At 44.8% G+C, this 21,865-nt stretch overlaps 1 protein-coding gene across 1 annotated transcript in view; it reads left to right on the forward strand.

Annotated features, from left to right (window-relative positions):
• LOC147732459 (uncharacterized) overlaps positions 1-21,865 on the forward strand; it is a 99,477-nt gene that overhangs the window by 67,395 nt on the left and 10,217 nt on the right. The window contains exon 2 of the mRNA XM_086956977.1: positions 16,784-16,965. Within this exon, the coding sequence (XP_086813103.1) occupies positions 16,940-16,965 (26 nt within the window). The 5' untranslated portion in view covers positions 16,784-16,939. The remainder of the gene's footprint in view (positions 1-16,783; positions 16,966-21,865) is intronic.

Consider the following 21,865-nt stretch of genomic DNA (forward strand, 5'->3'; position numbering starts at 1 on the left):
CATGGAATTCATTTCATTTGTCTGTTCATATGTCCATCAATGCAATCATCTATTGGGCATTAACATTTTCCTTGCATACAATCTGATGAATAAACAAATGCGTTGACGCGTTTCGGTGGTATTCCTTTGATAGTCACCACCTTCTTCAAGACAAAGCGAATAATAGTCTCCCTTGTTTATTTAAAACACATTAAAAACCTAATAAAAACATATGCATATCAGTTTCGAGAGCAAAAACCTTTTTTTCCTGAGTAAATACAATCTCTATGTCCCTGTATTAAAATCCCATATGGCATAATCATTGACAAAAGTTAAAATTAACTGAGGCGAAAGTTGGCCTGTGGCACTCCTTTTTATCAATATTATCTCCAGTATGAAAAAGTTATTTTTAAATCGTATTTTTAGTCCTTCTGTGGCGTGCTGCTAGGTAACTAAGGGCTGCCTGTCCCTGAGGTTATAAAGATTATTTTGAAGGAATGGTGCGTGATAAAGGTATCACGACCCTACCTGGCGCACAGCTTTTTATAGTATTTCCACCTATTCAAGTTATTACAATATATATTTACTTCACACTGATTACGAATTTCATTTGATGCTTACTTTTATTTTGAATCACTTTTTGAATTTACCCATAGATTGTGGATAATCATTTTTACATATGCTTGTATTTCATTTTGACTTAACAATTGCTTTAAAGAATACATTTGTTGTATTAAACATCATACAAACAACTCATTAAATTTCGACTATCGTTGAAAAGATTGGCCCGATGCATTTCGGGATCCCTCGTCCCTTCCTCAGGGGCCTCTGTAAAGAAATCATGTGCACCAATTAATTGTGTGTATTTTGTATTTTTACAATTTTACGTTTTTTACATATGAGCCACTACTATATTTTGAGCGCACCGCTCTTATATCATATAAACATTTCATGTTTTCATTTATGGTAAACAATTCATTACATCACACGGTGTCAGTTACGTATTTCAACCCATGCTTTTTGTCGAGGGCAACTGTGTACTGTCTTCGCCCGAGCACACGTTCTCCTAGGTGATAGCCCGGTTCACCCTCGCACTGATAACCGTAGGGCGGCAGTAAAAGTGGGTAGTATCTCGTTTGGTATCACCGGATCTGTCACCCCCTCACCTCTGCCTCCAGGCACGAAATATATTGGATAGAGTCTTCCAATTATAGCAGCGATCCTCAGTATGGCATATACTTCTGCCACACCCTTTGTGTGGGGATTCACCACCCACAGTTCGGGCCACTCTAGCGCACCTGCTTTTCGAGGGCCAGAGGGCACAGATCTCCCTACAAACTACAGAGTTCAGGCAGCAGAGCACCTTGCTACTCCAAACTCCATACACCGCAGCACAAATCCAGCGACCAATTATGCGAGGGACAATTCGGCACAGCACTGCCCCCCCCGCTTCAGAGCTGCCACATCCTCTGCGTCACCTCTTTGTCACTGGAGAAATCTGTCTCTATCCCCTGTACCTGCCCCTGCAAGAGGTGTAAAGTCATCAGGGCCTGCCTCCATCCTCTCAGGACTCTTGCATCTCCTTCAATTGTCGCCACCTCAGGGAAACCTGCTCGCCATGCGGCCCCTAGTGTCAATCCCGCTGATCCGAATGCACCTCCTCCGGGTCACCACGTTGTGTCTCCAACGCCAAGGGGTCCATCCAGTCCTTGCCACAGCTTCACAATATTCCGCCCAGGTCTCCGACACACTCCCCTGCGTTTACTCCTGCATATGTACCAGGCCACAGGTCCAACCGGTCCACCGGGCAGCACTCTTTTACACGTACTGAGCCCTTTACCGTCTCTCCAGGGCCCAACACTCCGTAAGGAACTCTCAGAATTCAGTCCCTTTATAGGCACCCGGAGGCCACCAGTCAGTACTTATATCGCCGCAGTCTGCCACGAGGAGGCCACAAGCCGGGGCCTCAATTTTCCCCTCGGGCGGCTCAGGCAAAGTTCACACGGCCGCACTGTGCCCCTCCCTTATCGAGCCTCTCATTCCTGCCGCCGGAACTAGAGGTACTCAGTTCCCTGGGCGGGCCTCACCTCCGATCCAGCACACGTCTGTCCCAATAGCAGGGTGCCTCCGCACCGTGAACACCCGATCCCGGAGTCCACAACAGACAGTCTTCTTCCCCAGGAAGCCGGGGTCTCCGTTAGTCACGCCCCCTGCTGGGGCGCTCACCTGCCACACTCCACGCCGGGCCCTCGAGGTCACAACCACAGGCACTCCTCTTATCGTCCCTGTAACCGGGATACCTCGCAGCTGGCCACAGAGCACTCCGGGTCCAATGCACACCGCGGTCTGAAGCCTCCTCTCACTCCGTCCTCTGCAATGGAGCTGCCATGAGGGATCCGATCAGTCGTCAGGCGAGATGGTCTAGACTAGAGCCTCATCGCCTCCGTCCGAAGGTCAAAACTTCCCAGGGGGGGCCGGGGGTGAGTCGCTTTCACTGCTGTGCCGTTTTTCTTTGTGGATGGCACAGGATAGACCAGGATTAATTGCGGGAAGGCAGGAGCTTGGTTAAGCTGCGGCCAAACTCACCGGCTGCAAGCCACGCCCCCCTGGAGGCACCTTGTTGAGGTGAATGGTCGATGTTCAGTAGCTGAAGGTGTTTGCCTTTTGTCTTAGTCTTTTTTCATTTTTTATTGTTTTTTTAGCTTCTTTTTTGCTTTCCTTGATAAATTAGCTCCATATGTAGCCACTGTTCTTAAGTAGTGTTCCTGAGAGACTGTTATGGGGGTGTCACAGCCCCCTCTGCCCCGGTTGTTTGAGCTTTGTCTGTCTTTGTCTAATTTTGTGGGGCTGGCGGGGTTCTTTATCGTGTGTGTCGTGTCTTTGCCCTGTTCAATTTTTTCCATCTGTCCGGGTGGGGCTCCTGCTGTCCATCTTGTCTCCGAGAGGTGGCTCTTTCCCTCCCGTTGCCATGTCTTCGCCCGAGCACACGTTCTCCTAGGTGATAGCCCGGTTCACCCTCGCACTGATAACCGTAGGGCGGCAGTAAAAGTGGGTAGTATCTCGTTTGGTATCACCGGATCTGTCACCCCCTCACCTCTGCCTCCAGGCACGAAATATATTGGATAGAGTCTTCCAATTATAGCAGCGATCCTCAGTATGGCATATACTTCTGCCACACCCTTTGTGTGGGGATTCACCACCCACAGTTCGGGCCACTCTAGCGCACCTGCTTTTCGAGGGCCAGAGGGCACAGATCTCCCTACAAACTACAGAGTTCAGGCAGCAGAGCACCTTGCTACTCCAAACTCCATACACCGCAGCACAAATCCAGCGACCAATTATGCGAGGGACAATTCGGCACAGCACTGCCCCCCCCGCTTCAGAGCTGCCACATCCTCTGCGTCACCTCTTTGTCACTGGAGAAATCTGTCTCTACCCCCTGTACCTGCCCCTGCAAGAGGTGTAAAGTCATCAGGGCCTGCCTCCATCCTCTCAGGACTCTTGCATCTCCTTCAATTGTCGCCACCTCAGGGAAACCTGCTCGCCATGCGGCCCCTAGTGTCAATCCCGCTGATCCGAATGCACCTCCTCCGGGTCACCACGTTGTGTCTCCAACGCCAAGGGGTCCATCCAGTCCTTGCCACAGCTTCACAATATTCCGCCCAGGTCTCCGACACACTCCCCTGCGTTTACTCCTGCATATGTACCAGGCCACAGGTCCAACCGGTCCACCGGGCAGCACTCTTTTACACGTACTGAGCCCTTTACCGTCTCTCCAGGGCCCAACACTCCGTAAGGAACTCTCAGAATTCAGTCCCTTTATAGGCACCCGGAGGCCACCAGTCAGTACTTATATCGCCGCAGTCTGCCACGAGGAGGCCACAAGCCGGGGCCTCAATTTCCCCTCGGGCGGCTCAGGCAAAGTTCACACGGCCGCACTGTGCCCCTCCCTTATCGAGCCTCTCATTCCTGCCGCCGGAACTAGAGGTACTCCGTTCCCTGGGCGGGCCTCACCTCCGATCCAGCACACGTCTGTCCCAATAGCAGGGTGCCTCCGCACCGTGAACACCCGATCCCGGAGTCCACAACAGACAGTCTTCTTCCCCAGGAAGCCGGGGTCTCCGTTAGTCACGCCCCCTGCTGGGGCGCTCACCTGCCACACTCCACGCCGGGCCCTCGAGGTCACAACCACAGGCACTCCTCTTATCGTCCCTGTAACCGGGATACCTCGCAGCTGGCCACAGAGCACTCCGGGTCCAATGCACACCGCGGTCTGAAGCCTCCTCTCACTCCGTCCTCTGCAATGGAGCTGCCATGAGGGATCCGATCAGTCGTCAGGCGAGATGGTCTAGACTAGAGCCTCATCGCCTCCGTCCGAAGGTCAAAACTTCCCAGGGGGGGCCGGGGGTGAGTCGCTTTCACTGCTGTGCCGTTTTTCTTTGTGGATGGCACAGGATAGACCAGGATTAATTGCGGGAAGGCAGGAGCTTGGTTAAGCTGCGGCCAAACTCACCGGCTGCAAGCCACGCCCCCCTGGAGGCACCTTGTTGAGGTGAATGGTCGATGTTCAGTAGCTGAAGGTGTTTGCCTTTTGTCTTAGTCTTTTTTCATTTTTTATTGTTTTTTTAGCTTCTTTTTTGCTTTCCTTGATAAATTAGCTCCATATGTAGCCACTGTTCTTAAGTAGTGTTCCTGAGAGACTGTTATGGGGGTGTCACAGCCCCTTCTGCCCCGGTTGTTTGAGCTTTGTCTGTCTTTGTCTAATTTTGTGGGGCTGGCGGGGTTCTTTATCGTGTGTGTCGTGTCTTTGCCCTGTTCAATTTTTTCCATCTGTCCGGGTGGGGCTCCTGCTGTCCATCTTGTCTCCGAGAGGTGGCTCTTGGTCACCACCCTGCCAATGTTGGACATTGTGTCTGAATATAAATATTTGTGGGAAGTATTTGATAAAAAAAGGCTACAAAAGCAACAAATCTTACAGAAAAGCAATGTTCCTGCTCAGGCATCTGCTCTCTGTACAGCATGCTGAAGGGCCCGTCTATTGACCCCTTCTTACAGATTAATAATGCCAAACTATTTTCAATATTGACCCCCAGTAGTGTGGCACTGCATGGCCGTGACGCTGTACTGCTCGACACCATAATCTCAAGGCTTTACAGGCACATATTCAGTTTGCCCAAAAAATTATTTACCAGCACAAATCTGTTAAGAATGTTGCTATTATTAAACAGTCCCTAACCAGACAAGGAGGCTATATTAAGACTTGCTGTAAAGTAAAAAATTACGGACAGATATTCAGTCAACACAATATTATGGTCTACTTGAGCTAACTGCCCCTCAATGCCTGGCAGGGAGTATCTGAGTTATGATGCAAACATTTTTGATTTGGACTCCTTTTGGGACCTGAGTATACCATACACTGCAAAAAACAAGAGAGGTACTGAGAGTCTGTGAAATGAAGAAATGACAGGACCAGGTTGTGTCCAGTATAAGTGTTCAGATCAAACCATTGATCTTGAGCACATGACACTATTATGTCATAGAGGTGAGGATAGGAAGATACAGGGTTTAGAAAGTAAGAACATAGTACCCATCCGCCCACTCATCAGTGGAATTTCGTCATCTGGGTTGGTGAAAAGAAAGGTGTCCTATGGGCTTCTCCTCAGGGAGAGTCTGAGGTAGCCAGATGTTGGACCCTTAAGAACCACATCCAACCAGCAGAGGATAGTGTGTGAGTGGAAGGGGCAAATAAATTTGCAGTGCTCAGGAACGAAAAAGGAAACTAATCCTAGTGATTAAAAATACCTACTTTGATGACATAAGAAGACTTTTATTCGGTGTGACCATCAAAGTGGTATCGTTAAAAACAGTAAGCTGATAGCATGTAAGGAATTGCTATCTATCACGTGTATTAATCGGTCGACATGTTTCAGCCTATACCGGCTTTCTTCAGGACCTATGATAAGCTACTGCAACATATACTTATCGTGAGTTGGAGCTTGAACATGAACAATCTCCAACAATTGAAGGTGTATCTCCTCCTGTGCATAGAAATGTGGGAAACAAAAAGACACTGTGTTAAATGTATACAAACTATGTAGTGTTTACCTCAACCTCTTGAAATGCAAAGAAAACATAGTCTTCACTCACCCCAATTGTAGGGAGAAAAAACCTCACCTCGCCTGGCAACAGCTCAGGTTGGAAGGAGGCCACGCACTAAAAAGATAAGTGCGAGAAAAGGAATTAGTAATGCAGTAACTAGATAAGTCCTGCATTTTGTTGTAGACTTTTACAAACAGTGACACCAAAGGGCATAAGGAGGCGGCTGGATTGAGAAGCTGATGTGAAATTCATCTCTAAAAATTATATCAAACCCCTTAATGTTTCAAGGTTGTACTATCAGTAGAGTTATTCAAGGGTGGCAAAAACCGCCATATTATGTTGTTAGCGTTAAGTTAAATCAAAGGGAGATGGAGTCTTCCTATTCAGAGCCCTCTCAGAAAGAAGCGCAGCATAGAGCGCTAAAGAACTCACCTCTCCGTCGTTACCTCGGGTAGAATCCTGAGCCGAGGGGGAGGTGACTGGCTCACTGAGAATGGCTGTTAATAACAGCCGGTGGCGGACCTGAGTGTGAACTCTCAGTATATGCGTTGTGATAGGTTGTGAGAAATCGACCAATGGTGGCGATGCAAGTTAAGCCTGCAAAGGCACAGACCTCTTGGCGCGTTCTCATTGGTTGAGACTTAAACCAATGACAGCGGATGTAGGCTCTTTTGCGGAGCTGTGTAAAATGCGTACCGCTAGTCTTTTATCAGTCATTTATGGTGATCATAAGTCTGTTTTCATCTTAAGACTGCATGTAGAGCATTCAGCATGGAAAACGTATATCGCCCAATGACTCTGAGAATATCAGGGAAATGTCTAAATGGGCTTTGGCACAAGGTGCGTGATTGGTGAGCTTGCAACCAATCACGCACTGTTTAGTAAAAAAGGGGTTTTTGTTTTGTTTACTTTACGTAATGCCAGTGTAATATGTTACAGACCAAGTCCGCTTTCAATAAGAGCTCCGCAGTTGCAGAGAAGTGATAGAAAGCAAGGTGATGTTGATCTGCACTCCGTGGTTACATCAGGTGGTGTGTAACAAAAGAAGTTATCATGTCTAACCGGTCGTATCCGAGTGTGAACAAATGAATAGACAGATCGACCGGTAAATTGCAACCAAGTCGTGTATACCAAAGGGAAGGCAGTATGTCGGAGGCTTGTCCAATATTATGTGCAATCCCTAGGTTACGGCTGCGTGTGACAGTAAAGTTGGGCAAGATTAAATTAACGTGGTGTCAATACCAAATGGGAAGTCAATTCTATGGACCAAAGAGAGCGGGCCTAGACGCTGACAACCTCCCGTGTGGGACCAATGAGGTGGAGGTGGTGTGCACCCATGTTTGAGATGTTAGCCCCAGGTGCCCAAAAGCCAAGGTGAACTGTAAATCTGATGATGTTTAAGATGGATGCTCACAGTTGCATCCAGGGTATATCATCGTTGAGCCCTTGTGTGTCGCTTCGCAGTTTGTAGACCCACCTTTGCTCTTTTCTTAGAAGGAACAATGAAATGTCTGTGATGTGACTGGGTATGTGTGGTTGTTCCAGGATTAGCCACCTCAGTTCATCAGGATGATGTTTTTTCTCCAGAAAATGTGAGGTAAGGCGGGTAGCCTGTTTTGTGCGTCTGATTGTACTTTTGTGCTCTTGGATGCGCAGTTTGATTTTTCTTGCTGTCATCCCTATGTACCTTAAGCCACAAGGACAGGTGATCTGATAGATGACTTTGTCACTATTACAGTTTGTGTGACGTTTTAGTTTCCAGGGTGTAGTGGTGCCAATATCAACTTCCAGGATTTTGCTGGTTTGGGCACACACTGAGCAGTTGCCACAGGGATAATGGCCCTGCACTGGAGGAAGATTCCATAGGTTAGGAGTGGATTCTGCAATGTCATCACGAGGTCTTGTGTGTACAAGAGCATCTCTAAGATTAGCCCCTCTCTTAAAAGAGAACAGTGGTAGAGAAATGTGTTCACCAGAGCTATTTAAAATGCGCCATTTCTGTCTAATTATTTTCTGTATTTTAGACGAAGAGGTGTTGTATGTGGTGACACACACTATTCTGTCGAGGGGTGGTTTAGCAACTGGTGGTTCAAGTAGGGCCTCACGATGATTGTTGGCAGCACGTTTGAAAGACTTGTGAACCAGAGATTTAGGATATCGTCGCATTCTCAGTTTGCTAGTAAGATCCTTAGCTTTTGCACGGAAGTCTGCAGTGTCAGAGCAGTTCCTCCGGACCCTGAGGAACTGGCCAAAAGGAAGGTTTTCCCTCAGGGAGCGGGGATGATGGCTGTCGAATCTGAGCAATGAGTTCCGTGCCATAGGTTTTCGATATAGAGAACTGGCCAAGTGCCCTTCTTGTGGAAAGATTGTCAAATCAAGAAAGGGTAGTTCGGTTTTACTATGCTCTACAGTGAACCGAAGGTAAGGATTTTGTCCATTCAACCAGTCTTGAAAAAGCAAAAGGGATTGTGTATCTCCTTGCCAGACCACTATGATGTCATCAATGTACCGTTTCCACATCTTCAAATGATGAAGATGTGGATTGATGTTGTTCAGTACCTGTTGGGTCTCAAAATGATGGACATAAAGATTCGCTAAGCTGGGTGCGAATTTGCTGCCCATAGATGTCCCCGAGATCTGTAAATACAGAGAGTCCTCGAAGGCGAAAAAGTTTTCGGTCATGGCAATCCTTGCCAGTTCCATTATAACTGGCAAGGATGTGGAAACGGTACATTGATGACATCATAGTGGTCTGGCAAGGAGATACACAATCCCTTTTGCTTTTTCAAGACTGGTTGAATGGACAAAATCCTTACCTTCGGTTCACTGTAGAGCATAGTAAAACCGAACTACCCTTTCTTGATTTGACAATCTTTCCACAAGAAGGGCACTTGGCCAGTTCTCTATATCGAAAACCTATGGCACGGAACTCATTGCTCAGATTCGACAGCCATCATCCCCGCTCCCTGAGGGAAAACCTTCCTTTTGGCCAGTTCCTCAGGGTCCGGAGGAACTGCTCTGACACTGCAGACTTCCGTGCAAAAGCTAAGGATCTTACTAGCAAACTGAGAATGCGACGATATCCTAAATCTCTGGTTCCCAAGTCTTTCAAACGTGCTGCCAACAATCATCGTGAGGCCCTTTCTTGAACCACCAGTTGCTAAACCACCCCTCGACAGAATAGTGTGTGTCACCACATACAACACCTCTTCGTCTAAAATACAGAAAATAATTAGACAGAAATGGCGCATTTTAAATAGCTCTGGTGAACACATTTCTCTACCACTGTTCTCTTTTAAGAGAGGGGCTAATCTTAGAGATGCTCTTGTACACACAAGACCTCGTGATGACATTGCAGAATCCACTCCTAACCTATGGAATCTTCCTCCAGTGCAGGGCCATTATCCCTGTGGCAACTGCTCAGTGTGTGCCCAAACCAGCAAAATCCTGGAAGTTGATATTGGCACCACTACACCCTGGAAACTAAAACGTCACACAAACTGTAATAGTGACAAAGTCATCTATCAGATCACCTGTCCTTGTGGCTTAAGGTACATAGGGATGACAGCAAGAAAAATCAAACTGCGCATCCAAGAGCACAAAAGTACAATCAGACGCACAAAACAGGCTACCCGCCTTACCTCACATTTTCTGGAGAAAAAACATCATCCTGATGAACTGAGGTGGCTAATCCTGGAACAACCACACATACCCAGTCACATCACAGACATTTCATTGTTCCTTCTAAGAAAAGAGCAAAGGTGGGTCTACAAACTGCGAAGCGACACACAAGGGCTCAACGATGATATACCCTGGATGCAACTGTGAGCATCCATCTTAAACATCATCAGATTTACAGTTCACCTTGGCTTTTGGTCACCTGGGGCTAACATCTCAAACATGGGTGCACACCACCTCCACCTCATTGGTCCCACACGGGAGGTTGTCAGCGTCTAGGCCCGCTCTCTTTGGTCCATAGAATTGACTTCCCATTTGGTATTGACACCACGTTAATTTAATCTTGCCCAACTTTACTGTCACACGCAGCCGTAACCTAGGGATTGCACATAATATTGGACAAGCCTCCGACATACTGCCTTCCCTTTGGTATACACGACTTGGTTGCAATTTACCGGTCGATCTGTCTATTCATTTGTTCACACTCGGATACGACCGGTTAGACATGATAACTTCTTTTGTTACACACCACCTGATGTAACCACGGAGTGCAGATCAACATCACCTTGCTTTCTATCACTTCTCTGCAACTGCGGAGCTCTTATTGAAAGCGGACTTGGTCTGTAACATATTACACTGGCATTACGTAAAGTAAACAAACAAAAACCCCTTTTTTACTAAACAGTGCGTGATTGGTTGCAAGCTCACCAATCACGCACCTTGTGCCAAAGCCCATTTAGACATTTCCCTGATATTCTCAGAGTCATTGGGCGATATACGTTTTCCATGCTGAATGCTCTACATGCAGTCTTAAGATGAAAACAGACTTATGATCACCATAAATGACTGATAAAAGACTAGCGGTACGCATTTTACACAGCTCCGCAAAAGAGCCTACATCCGCTGTCATTGGTTTAAGTCTCAACCAATGAGAACGCGCCAAGAGGTCTGTGCCTTTGCAGGCTTAACTTGCATCGCCACCATTGGTCGATTTCTCACAACCTATCACAACGCATATACTGAGAGTTCACACTCAGGTCCGCCACCGGCTGTTATTAACAGCCATTCTCAGTGAGCCAGTCACCTCCCCCTCGGCTCAGGATTCTACCCGAGGTAACGACGGAGAGGTGAGTTCTTTAGCGCTCTATGCTGCGCTTCTTTCTGAGAGGGCTCTGAATAGGAAGACTCCATCTCCCTTTGATTTAACTTAACGCTAACAACATAATATGGCGGTTTTTGCCACCCTTGAATAACTCTACTGATAGTACAACCTTGAAACATTAAGGGGTTTGATATAATTTTTAGAGATGAATTTCACATCAGCTTCTCAATCCAGCCGCCTCCTTATGCCCTTTGGTGTCACTGTTTGTAAAAGTCTACAACAAAATGCAGGACTTATCTAGTTACTGCATTACTAATTCCTTTTCTCGCACTTATCTTTTTAGTGCGTGGCCTCCTTCCAACCTGAGCTGTTGCCAGGCGAGGTGAGGTTTTTTCTCCCTACAATTGGGGTGAGTGAAGACTGTTTTCTTTGCATTTCAAGAGGTTGAGGTAAACACTACATAGTTTGTATACATTTAACACAGTGTCTTTTTGTTTCCCACATTTCTATGCACAGGAGGAGATACACCTTCAATTGTTGGAGATTGTTCATGTTCAAGCTCCAACTCACGATAAGTATATGTTGCAGTAGCTTATCATAGGTCCTGAAGAAAGCCGGTATAGGCTGAAACATGTCGACCGATTAATACACGTGATAGATAGCAATTCCTTACATGCTATCAGCTTACTGTTTTTAACGATACCACTTTGATGGTCACACCGAATAAAAGTCTTCTTATGTCATCAAAGTAGGTATTTTTAATCACTAGGATTAGTTTCCTTTTTCTTTCCTGAGCACTGCAAATTTATTTGCCCCTTCCACTCACACACTATCCTCTGCTGGTTGGATGTGGTTCTTAAGGGTCCAACATCTGGCTACCTCAGACTCTCCCTGAGGAGAAGCCCATAGGACACCTTTCTTTTCACCAACCCAGATGACGAAATTCCACTGATGAGTGGGCGGATGGGTACTATGTTCTTACTTTCTAAACCCTGTATCTTCCTATCCTCACCTCTATGACATAATAGTGTCATGTGCTCAAGATCAATGGTTTGATCTGAACACTTATACTGGACACAACCTGGTCCTGTCATTTCTTCATTTCACAGACTCTCAGTACCTCTCTTGTTTTTTGTAGTAGTAGTTGGGGGACAAGGTACTCACATTGTCTATAAACTAACTCCCCTAGGACCCCCCAATACTCTGTTGTATTTTTGTTTTATACCATACACTGCCCAAAAATAACTGATCAATCGGTAGTGGCAGATAAGACAACACAGTCCGAAAGATCTTCTGCCTGGATAGTGTTACAGAATGTCAAGCTCCTAAAATCTCAGCCCTACTTTAATTCCGGTTACTCACTGTCCTGTAACAGAAGTGTATGCTTTTTTAGCTTTGGCAGCTTACCAGCCCTACAGCACAGACTTCTTTGGTTAAGGACCTGCTAACAAAGCTGTTGACCTCCTATCTAGAGCTTGCAAGGAGTATATGGTGCATATGGTTTGCATATGTCATCCCCTTATGAATGACAGAAGGGAGCTCTTGAGGGGGCTATTTAGTATGTAATTTACACATGTTGGCATGCAATTCTTGTTTGTTTTAACCCAACTGACCCTATAGTAAATTGTAATTTTAATAAATATTTATTATAGATATATCCGCAAATTAACGTTTTAACTGTATTGAATTTTATGTACTGCTGCCTTGCTCTTTGTTCTTTATTTTTGTATGCAATAATTTGAATTAATCGTGCACAATAAACCATTAATGCAGTTCATGCTTTCAGAATCAGAATCCAATACGACATCCACCCAAAAGATTGGCTGATGCTGCGTCCCAAAGTAATCATTCAAGCCATATTGTCAGCAGCCTTTCCTCACACAGTTGCAGGGTGATTCTCAGTTGTGTATGATGCCCTCAGTCAGTCTAGGGTTTTTACACCAAAGTTTCGTTTCATTTTGGCCTTTGCACTTTTGTCTGTAATGCTAAAAATCATAACACGGACACTGCTGTAGGCTAAGCAGCCAGAAGCGGCTGAAGGTGTCACACGATGTAGGCTATTGCACAATACAGGACAACCTAATATCCCTGGGGTATCTCTCGAACTATAGTAATTCCTCAAAAGGGAAATTCTTCTTTTTTTGTAACCTTTCATGAGCTGGGGCCACTCTGCACAAATGTTCAATAGACTATTTTTATATATAAATACCCTGCACATAAATCTCTGTTAATCTCTGCATACAATATTGTGCCCAATGCTAGTTCATGGTTGATAGTGGGGGGTTGTCCTAATTAGAACAGTGATGGTCCAGTCAGTGCATTTGAGGGCTTTCCTGAAGAACAGGTGCTTTTTTGTGCTTTGTTGTAAGGGGAAGTGGTCTAAAGTAAGTAAAAGCTCAGATCACAGAATTTTGTTACTCTCAAACCTGGGGGCATTTTTCCAAATAAGACTCAGCGCTCCACTGCAAGCAATTTAGCAGCGCCGTGCATCATCATTTAAAAATTGCAGGGTTGCACTGTATTCACAAGAATATGGCGCACCCCTGTGTTTTTCCTAGTGCCGACGCTAAAAAAGCTGCTATCGCCAACGCAGACACCCTTGTGCCATAGTGCAAGAGTGCCTGTGTTACAGGGATGATTGTTTATGTACGGGAAGGGACACCTCCCTGCACATAAACAATTATTAAAGGTGATTTGCTCCTTCTATGTGTGCTGCAGAATGCAGCACACATCGAAAGAGCAAAAAACGAGGAGAAATAAGTGTTTCTCCTCGTTGCCCCACTCTAATGCCTACTTTTCAATGGCATTCGTTTTTTGGCACTGCCTCAGATTTACACATCCTTGTAAATCTGGAGCAGCGTCAAAAAGAAATGGGTGTTGTGGTGGAACACCCACAGCAACACCCATTGCACGCCCCTTTCACATAAAGTGATGCGCCCAATGTTACTTTCAGGCATTTCTGATTTATTTACCCACCCATGCCCTGAATGGGAAAGGTGACTGCAAGTCTCGGCCTCCTCATTGCTCTTGGATGAAAATCCAGAACTGGCTAAATGCTTTTTTCATGAGGTGAGATGGAACTATTGTTGCATTCTATTATTTTCCTTCTGTGCTGTTCCTGGTTATTTATTTATTTCCTTGTTGGAACTAGAACCTGGCTCCTGCGTGAGCCTCCCTGGTTCTATGTTCCAGATTCCCTGTTTGGCAGTTTGATTTTGCTCTCCTCCTTTCTGGATGCTCTGTGCCTTCTCTTCACCAATTCTGTGCCTTCTCTTCACCAATTAAACCTTTTTATTGGATTTCAACGTGTATATTCGTACTTTACAAATTGGCGACGATTGGAGAACCTGAGGAACATTTTCTGCGGCATTACAAGGCACAGGTGCGAAAATTCCTCTTCAAAAAAACGAACCCGCCTACCTCTTCGTTTTCAACGTTTTCGGAGCGCTGTTTAAAAAGTTCTCTACTCAAGCGTCCGATCGGCAGCCTCCTGGTATGTACTTTTCGGATTTTATCGATTTCCTACGTTTTTTCTAAATTGCCGAGATCTTCTACTGCTGTTGCCATAGCCACCATTTCTTCGACAACGTCACGCGCGTCCGGTTGCCATAACCACCAACCAGCATTCTATCAGCCAACTCAGCGCGCTCAACGCGTCACCTTGTTTCCAACGCTGATGCGCCTTGTTTTCTTCTTGTCTCCCACGTCACAAAGCGTCCAGAGCCTTGAAGCGTCGGCCCTGTATGACGCCAATCAAGCTTTCCGCGCTGTGTGTGCTTGATGCTTGACGTGCAAGAGGAAGTCCGCGCTATTGTAAGCTGGGAGCGTTTGATACCTAACACGCTTCAGCTGTTGTTGCTCTGAACCATACGGCAGCTATACTGTTCTTCTCTGGATGTCAACGCACTCAGCGAGCAGCATCTCTACAAACTGGTTGGTACTTTTGCATTGTGAAATTCGTATTTACTTTATCAGCTTTCAGGAAAGACTCGTGTCTTCGAGAAAATTTTACTAGACTGTGAAACCCTTGCTCAACTTAACTTTAAGCAGCATTTCACGTTTTTTTGGACATCAACATCACTTAAACTTTCTCAATTTTGATATTTTTCACATTTTTCAGAAAACATTTTCTCTTTGTGTTATTTTTATTTTTATTATTTTTTTTGAGACTATTCTTTACTGTTTTAAGAGTTACTCATACTATTCTATAGTATACAGTTACTGTATTAAGTTAGTGTAACCATACTATTTTACCATGCAATTTGATCCTCCTAGCAAGTTTCTACAGACTAAAGGTGAACCATCTATTCCATGGTCACGATGGAAAGAAGAATTTATTACCTATTTAAAGGCCATTGATGGTGAACGTATGTCTGCTGAAAGAAAAAAAAATATTTTTCTCCACTGTTTAGGTTAGTAAAGTACGAATATACACGTTGAAATCCAATAAAAAGGTTTAATTGGTGAAGAGAAGGCACAGAGCATCCAGAAAGGAGGAGAGCAGAATCAAACTGCCAAACAGGGAATCTGGAACATAGAACCAGGGAGGCTCACGCAGGAGCCAGGTTCTAGTTCCAACAAGGAAATAAATAAATAACCAGGAACAGCACAGAAGGAAAATAATAGAATGCAACACATCTCCCTCCTATAAAACAAACAGAACTGTAAAGGGAAGGGAAGTGTTAGGACAGGAACCTAGAAGGTAAAACAACAGGTCTGGCATTGGTTTTGACTCTATGAGCCACAGACTGAGAAGGTAGAACGCTGTTGCTGTCATGATGAGTAGGACTCTGAGCAGAACATTTGTCATGAGGAAGTATCTGAACAGGACCAGGAGGAACAGACTTACACTTGGCAACCTTCCTAATGTTCCAGGCTCTACCATCTTGAGTAATGACAGAGTTTCTGAAGACTTTAACAATCTTAATGGGATTGCTGAACTTAGAGAGACCTTTGAGAGTGAACCCAGGTTTCTTGATCTTGACCCACTCACCCACAACAAAATCAGGAACTCTCACAAAGGGACACCTCCCTGCACATAAACAATTATTAAAGGTGATTTGCTCCTTCTATGTGTGCTGCAGAATGCAGCACACATCGAAAGAGCAAAAAACGAGGAGAAATAAGTGTTTCTCCTCGTTGCCCCACTCTAATGCCTGCTTTTCAATGGCATTCGTTTTTTGGCACTGCCTCAGATTTACACATCCTTGTAAATCTGGAGCAGCGTCAAAAAGAAATGGGTGTTGTGGTGGAACACCCACAGCAACACCCATTGCACGCCCCTTTCACATAAAGTGATGCGCCCACTGTTACTTTCAGGCATTTCTGATTTATTTACCCACCCATGCCCTGAATGGGAAAGGTGACTGCAAGTCTCGGCCTCCTCATTGCTCTTGGATGAAAATCCAGAACTGGCTAAATGCTTTTTTCATGAGGTGAGATGGAACTATGCACCGGATGTGAGCTTACAACAGAAACATAACTCATATATGGCCCTTGTCTCTGTTAGAAATTACAGTTGACCAGTTCTAGAGGGTTTTTATTGGGTCCAATAAGAAGTTGGTCAGTATTTTGACATAATATGGTTTTGGTGCTCAAAGTTGTCTGTTGGTTTTCTGTTGCTATTTATTTCAAACTAATAAAATCTGTGTTTTTGCTACTAGAAACATGTAGTACAGTGGCAAGAAATAAATAAGCTGCAACTCTATCCAGTACAAGAATTTGCAGCAGTACAACTGAAATTTCCACCACGGTTTTCTACTATAAACAACTTTCTAAAGTCCCCCTTCCCCATTCATCATGCTTACAAGATATGTTGATGTTGGTGAACCTAGCAAAGACGGATGTTATGCCCGTTGATGTTGGTGAACCTAGCAAAGACGGATGTTATGCCCCAGTCGATTAACTATCATTCTTTCTTTTCAGCAACATTTATATTGACTTGTTCTATTGACGAGAAATCTACTAAGGTAGAAACTCTACAAAGCTGATCAGCAAATGAAAGACAGATGGAATGTGAAGAGGTTTCAATGATCTGGGATAACACAACCTGTAAACCAGCAAGGACGCGGTCATATCGAGATGGAGATAGCAATTCTCCCTTCTGGGTGAGTAGTAAGTGCTATTGGAGTCGCAATGTTTTTCCCCTTTGAACGTTTGGACGTTTTCCTTAAAGCATACTTCACAAAGTCTGTAAAGTTTTTAAAAAATGTAAGAAAGAATATTCAGTGAAATTACAGTAGCAGAGATATAGATCTGGCAGAATGGTTTCTACAGGAAATGTCTTTGTTGTATGGATTTCTATTTATCTGCTTTATGCACAAAACATTCTGAATAGTATGAAGATGTAATACAGCAAAGGAGAGGGAATGCCATCAATGACACATCATCCCGCTAATAGGCGAAGTAGCCATTTTTGGCTGCTATTTGAAAGGCCAACCAAGGATTATTCTTGACTAATTTTCAGTGGTAGCAGGTTCCATAGTTTAGGATATTTAACAATAGGTGTTCCTACCTAGGAACAGTAGAAAATCTGGTGGGAATGTCCTCTGTCTTCATCAAAAATTCAAATCATCTATGCATTCACAATTAGAGCATTGGAAGGTTGGGAGCTCCATTGTAGACAATGGAGTGCTCCATGCTTCTACGGGCTGGTAAAGGCCCGCAGAGCAACGTTCCAATGTGTTACAAAGGCCTCTCGGAGCTTGAGGGGATTTAAATCCCCTCGAGCTTCGAGAAGTCTTTGTTTAATTTGTTAGAATATTCTGCACTCTAGTGCCAGAATGTTCTAATAGCTTATAGCCCTTTGTAGCAGGGCTATACCGGCTATTAAAGTCCCGTCCCTTGTTAAAGTCCCTCGCCTTCGTCTCGGGCCTTAAAAAGCCGCTATAGCCCTCTACGGCGGGCTATAAGGCTAAAATATCTCCCTATCGATATTCCTCTTCTCAATCCTTACTTCATGGTCCACCTTGAGGCAGGTTACCACCAATAGATATAGTTTGAAAGAAATCATTTTTTATTTTACATACTAACGTTTTGTCCCACAAGTTCCCCTTTATAACCCCCTTACTTATCCAGGACATCACCTTGCAAATGCTGAAAAAACAAGTACTGCCTCCAAGATTATTCTGAAAATTAGATAAAGGAGGGAAGAGGATTGTGTCGAAGAAGACCAGAACTTGGACTAATAAAGGTTATCCATACGTAAACTCGACATGAGTCTTTGTTTCTGGGGTCACAAGGAAACATAAAAAGTCGTGAATAATGTCTCCAAAGATCCTACACGATGCAAGCAGGTTTTTTGTCGTGAATGTTCTTGAAGGGTTTAGGCAATTCGCTGTTGAACCTGATGGTTACTAAAGTAATTAAATTATTTTCCCGGACCTATTTCTTACAGGAGAGAGTGTGGTTATTTTTTTTAAGGAAGTGTCAGTGTGGATCCTCACACAAGATTAAAACACATAGGATTTATGTAATAAACTTAAGGATTAAATATGGGTCGGAAACACAGTCTAGGAACCCAAGACTGAGTACCTACTATTTCCACAAAATGTACATTTTGTTCATAGTTTACTGAGCAGGATTTGTGTACAGGAATGTAGAGATAATGTACCAGCTGAATCTATTGGCTTGATAAACTGGTCCAAGCCCTAGTAAATGATTGAATAACATGTCTGTAAAGAGTTCTGCCATGCAAAAAAAGCCAGTATAAGGCTATCGTAAGGCGAGAGATGGGATCCTAGTTCCTAAGCTTGAATGTGGGCCCAGAGGCTGCATTATGGTGCTATTGTAGTCTCTATGTTAGAAGGTGAGGGAAGCTGGTGCAAAGAGGTTGAAATGTAGCATGCCTCGCGCCACCTTGTGGGATTCATTCGGCAGGGAATAAAGCACCCTCTGACTTTTTTCAAAGTTTGAACCACCACTCAAGGACAGCAGTATCTGTTGAAGGTTATTGAGGCTTGCCAATTTCCATGCAAATCCAAGCTCTTTGCCAGTGTCCTTATAATTAGTGGCAGCTCCTAATACAAGTCAAATAATTTTTGCAAAGTATTGCAACCACAGATGACATTTTGTTCCCAAGCTTTATAGAAGAATGAAAATTTGGCCAACCCTTATTGAGAATGCGGTCCTTGTACGATGCTCAACCTCAGGATGGTGAACAGTAAGCTGACATGGTTTCTCTTGCCACCTGTAAAAAAGATGCAGTGTGCATGACCTGCTTTATTTATGACAAACAGTGTTCCTCCTGACCATAATTTTGTAAGAATCCTGAACTATAAATACAAATCAACCGTGGACTAAAGTGATGCCCTCCTGTGGTCTAAAACCAGCCATGGAGATGCCCATAAAGAAGGTCTCTGCAAAGACCTAGACACCAACGTTCTGTCCACGTTAAAGCAATTAATTGGTTACTGGTGCAGAACTGCTGCACTTTGAAAGTGTTTTATCTTTTTCACAAAGCACGTTATGGTCACACTTTGTTCGCCTGTGTGTAAAGAACGTTTACCTGCTATAACCCAGTTTGCCATATTCAGTCAACAAAGGCTAATCCTTTGCTATTAAAAGAGTCAAGTGTGTGCGAGCAAGAGGCCGTGCCTTTGAAAGGGTCAGTACAAAAGGGCGTGGTGGTGGACGGAGCATCTGAACCAATCAAACACTCACACCCAGTCAACAGATCTGGGTTTAATCCATCACCGTTCTTTAGCCCACTCTGCCACCCCAGTTCAGACATGGCCATATGCAAATCAGTCTGACCCTGTGCCTCATAGGAACAGTCCAGCCGGAACTGCCAAGCCATGCCTTCCCCGGACCGGATTCAAGCTTCCTAGGACCGGTTTCTGGCATTACAGCCGTCTTCAGCCAGGCTTGCTTGAATCCAGTGGCAAAGTGAGCAAGGGACTCACGTCTGAGCATACCCTGCCAACTTATGGCGAACAAAGCGGTACAAAAGGGGGTGGGGATGCACGGAGCATCTGAACCAATCAAACGCTCACACCCAGTCAACAGATCTGGGTTTAATCCATCACCATTCTTTAGCCCACTCTGCCACCCCAGTTCAGACATGGCCATATGCAAATCAGTCTGACACTGTGCATCATGGGAACAGTACAGCCCGAACTGCCAAGCCATGCCTTCCCCGGACCGGCTTCAAACTTCCTAGGACCGGTTTCTGGCATTACAGCCGTCTTCAGCCAGGCTTGCTTGAATCCAGTGGCAAAGTGAGCAAGGGACTCACGTCTGAGCATACCCTGCCAACTTATGGCGAACAAAGCGGTGCAAAAGGGGGTGGTGATGGACGGAGCATCTGAACCAATCAAACACTCACACCCAGTCAACAGATCTGGGTTTAATCCATCACCGTTCTTTAGCCCACTCTCCCACCCCTGTTCAGACAATACCATATGCAAATCAGTCTGACCCTGTGCCTCATGGGAACAGTCCAGCCCGAACTGCCAAGCCATGCCTTCCCCGGACCGGATTCAAGCTTCCTAGGACCGGTTTCTGGCATTACAGCCGTCTTCAGCCAGGCTTGCTTGAATCCAGTGGCAAAGGGGCCCGATTCACAGAACTAACTTAAGACAAAATCCTAAACTTACTACCATTTTCGTATTCACAGAAGGCACTCATTTTGGTATTCACAGAAAACACTTACTCATTTCGGTATTCACAGAAGTTAGGAGTCCTAACTTTAGGGCTCCTAAATGCCTTCTGTGAATACCGAAAGTCTTAAAATTAGGATTTTTCTCAATTTAGTAGTAGTAAAGTTAGGACTCCTAACTTTAGGACTCCTAAATGCCTTCTGTGAATACCGAAAGTCTTAACATTAGGATTTTTCCCAGTTTAGTAGTAGTTAAGTTGAGAAAAATCCAAATTTTAAGACTTTCGGTATTCACAGAATGCATTTAGGATTCCTAAAGTTAGGAGTCCTAACTTTACTACCACTAAATTGAGAAAAATCCTAATTTTAAGACTTTCGGTATTCACAGAATGCATTTAGGATTCCTAAAGTTAGGAGTCCTAACTTTACTACTACTAAATTGAGAAAAATCCTAACTTTAAGACTTTCGGTATTCACAGAAGGCATTTAAGAGTCCTAAAGTTAGGACTCCTAACTTCTGTGAATACCGAAATGAGTAAGTGCCTTCTGTGAATACCAAAATGAGTAAGTGCCTTCTGTGAATACCAAAATGGTAGTAAGTTAAGGATTTTGTCTTAAGTTAGTTCTGTGAATCGGGCCCAAAGTGAGCAAGGGACTCGTGTCTGAGCATACCCTGCCAACTTGTTTGATTGGTTCAGATGCTCCGTCCACTGGATTCAAGCAAGCCTGGCTGAAGACGGCTGTAATGCCAGAAACCCATCCGAGGAAGCTTGTTTCCGGTCCAGGGAAGGCATGGCTTGGCAGTTCGGGCTGGACTGTTCCCATGAGGCACAGGGTCAGACTGATTTACATATGGCCATGTCTGAACTGGGGTGGCAGAGTGGGCTAAAGAACGGTGATGGATTAAACCCAGATCTGTGACTGGTTGTGAGTGTTTGATTGGTTCAGATGCCCCGTCCATCACCACCCCCTTTTGTACCGCTTTGAAAGGGTCAGTGCCAAAATTTAGAACATAATTTCTCTCGAAGTGAGATGTCTGAAAAATCAGTTCTCTTTGGGTATATTTGCATTGGTAAAATCTGCTATTCGTTCATTCATTCTTTCAACCCTTTTCTTTGCATTTCTTTCTATATGGATATTTGCATGCACACAGGTTGCTCCAGAATGCTCTTGATTTTGTAATCTGCCTTACAAGTGCCCTTTATTACGCCGTGTGATAAACCTCATTGAGTGAGGTAATAGTGGGGTTTGAGTACCTTCTCTCATACTGGTTGCAGTTTCCAGGTAGGGCATTATTTCATGCCTTCCTGCCAAGAGGTGCCCCCCCTTCATTTTTCCTGCCCTTAACCAAACGAGTTCCACCATCTCCAATATCACTTTACCTGTGGATCAGATAAACATGTGGACTT

Source organism: Lissotriton vulgaris, chromosome 2_1 (genome assembly GCF_964263255.1).
Source record: "Lissotriton vulgaris chromosome 2_1, aLisVul1.2, whole genome shotgun sequence".
Lineage (NCBI taxonomy): Eukaryota > Metazoa > Chordata > Amphibia > Caudata > Salamandridae > Lissotriton > Lissotriton vulgaris.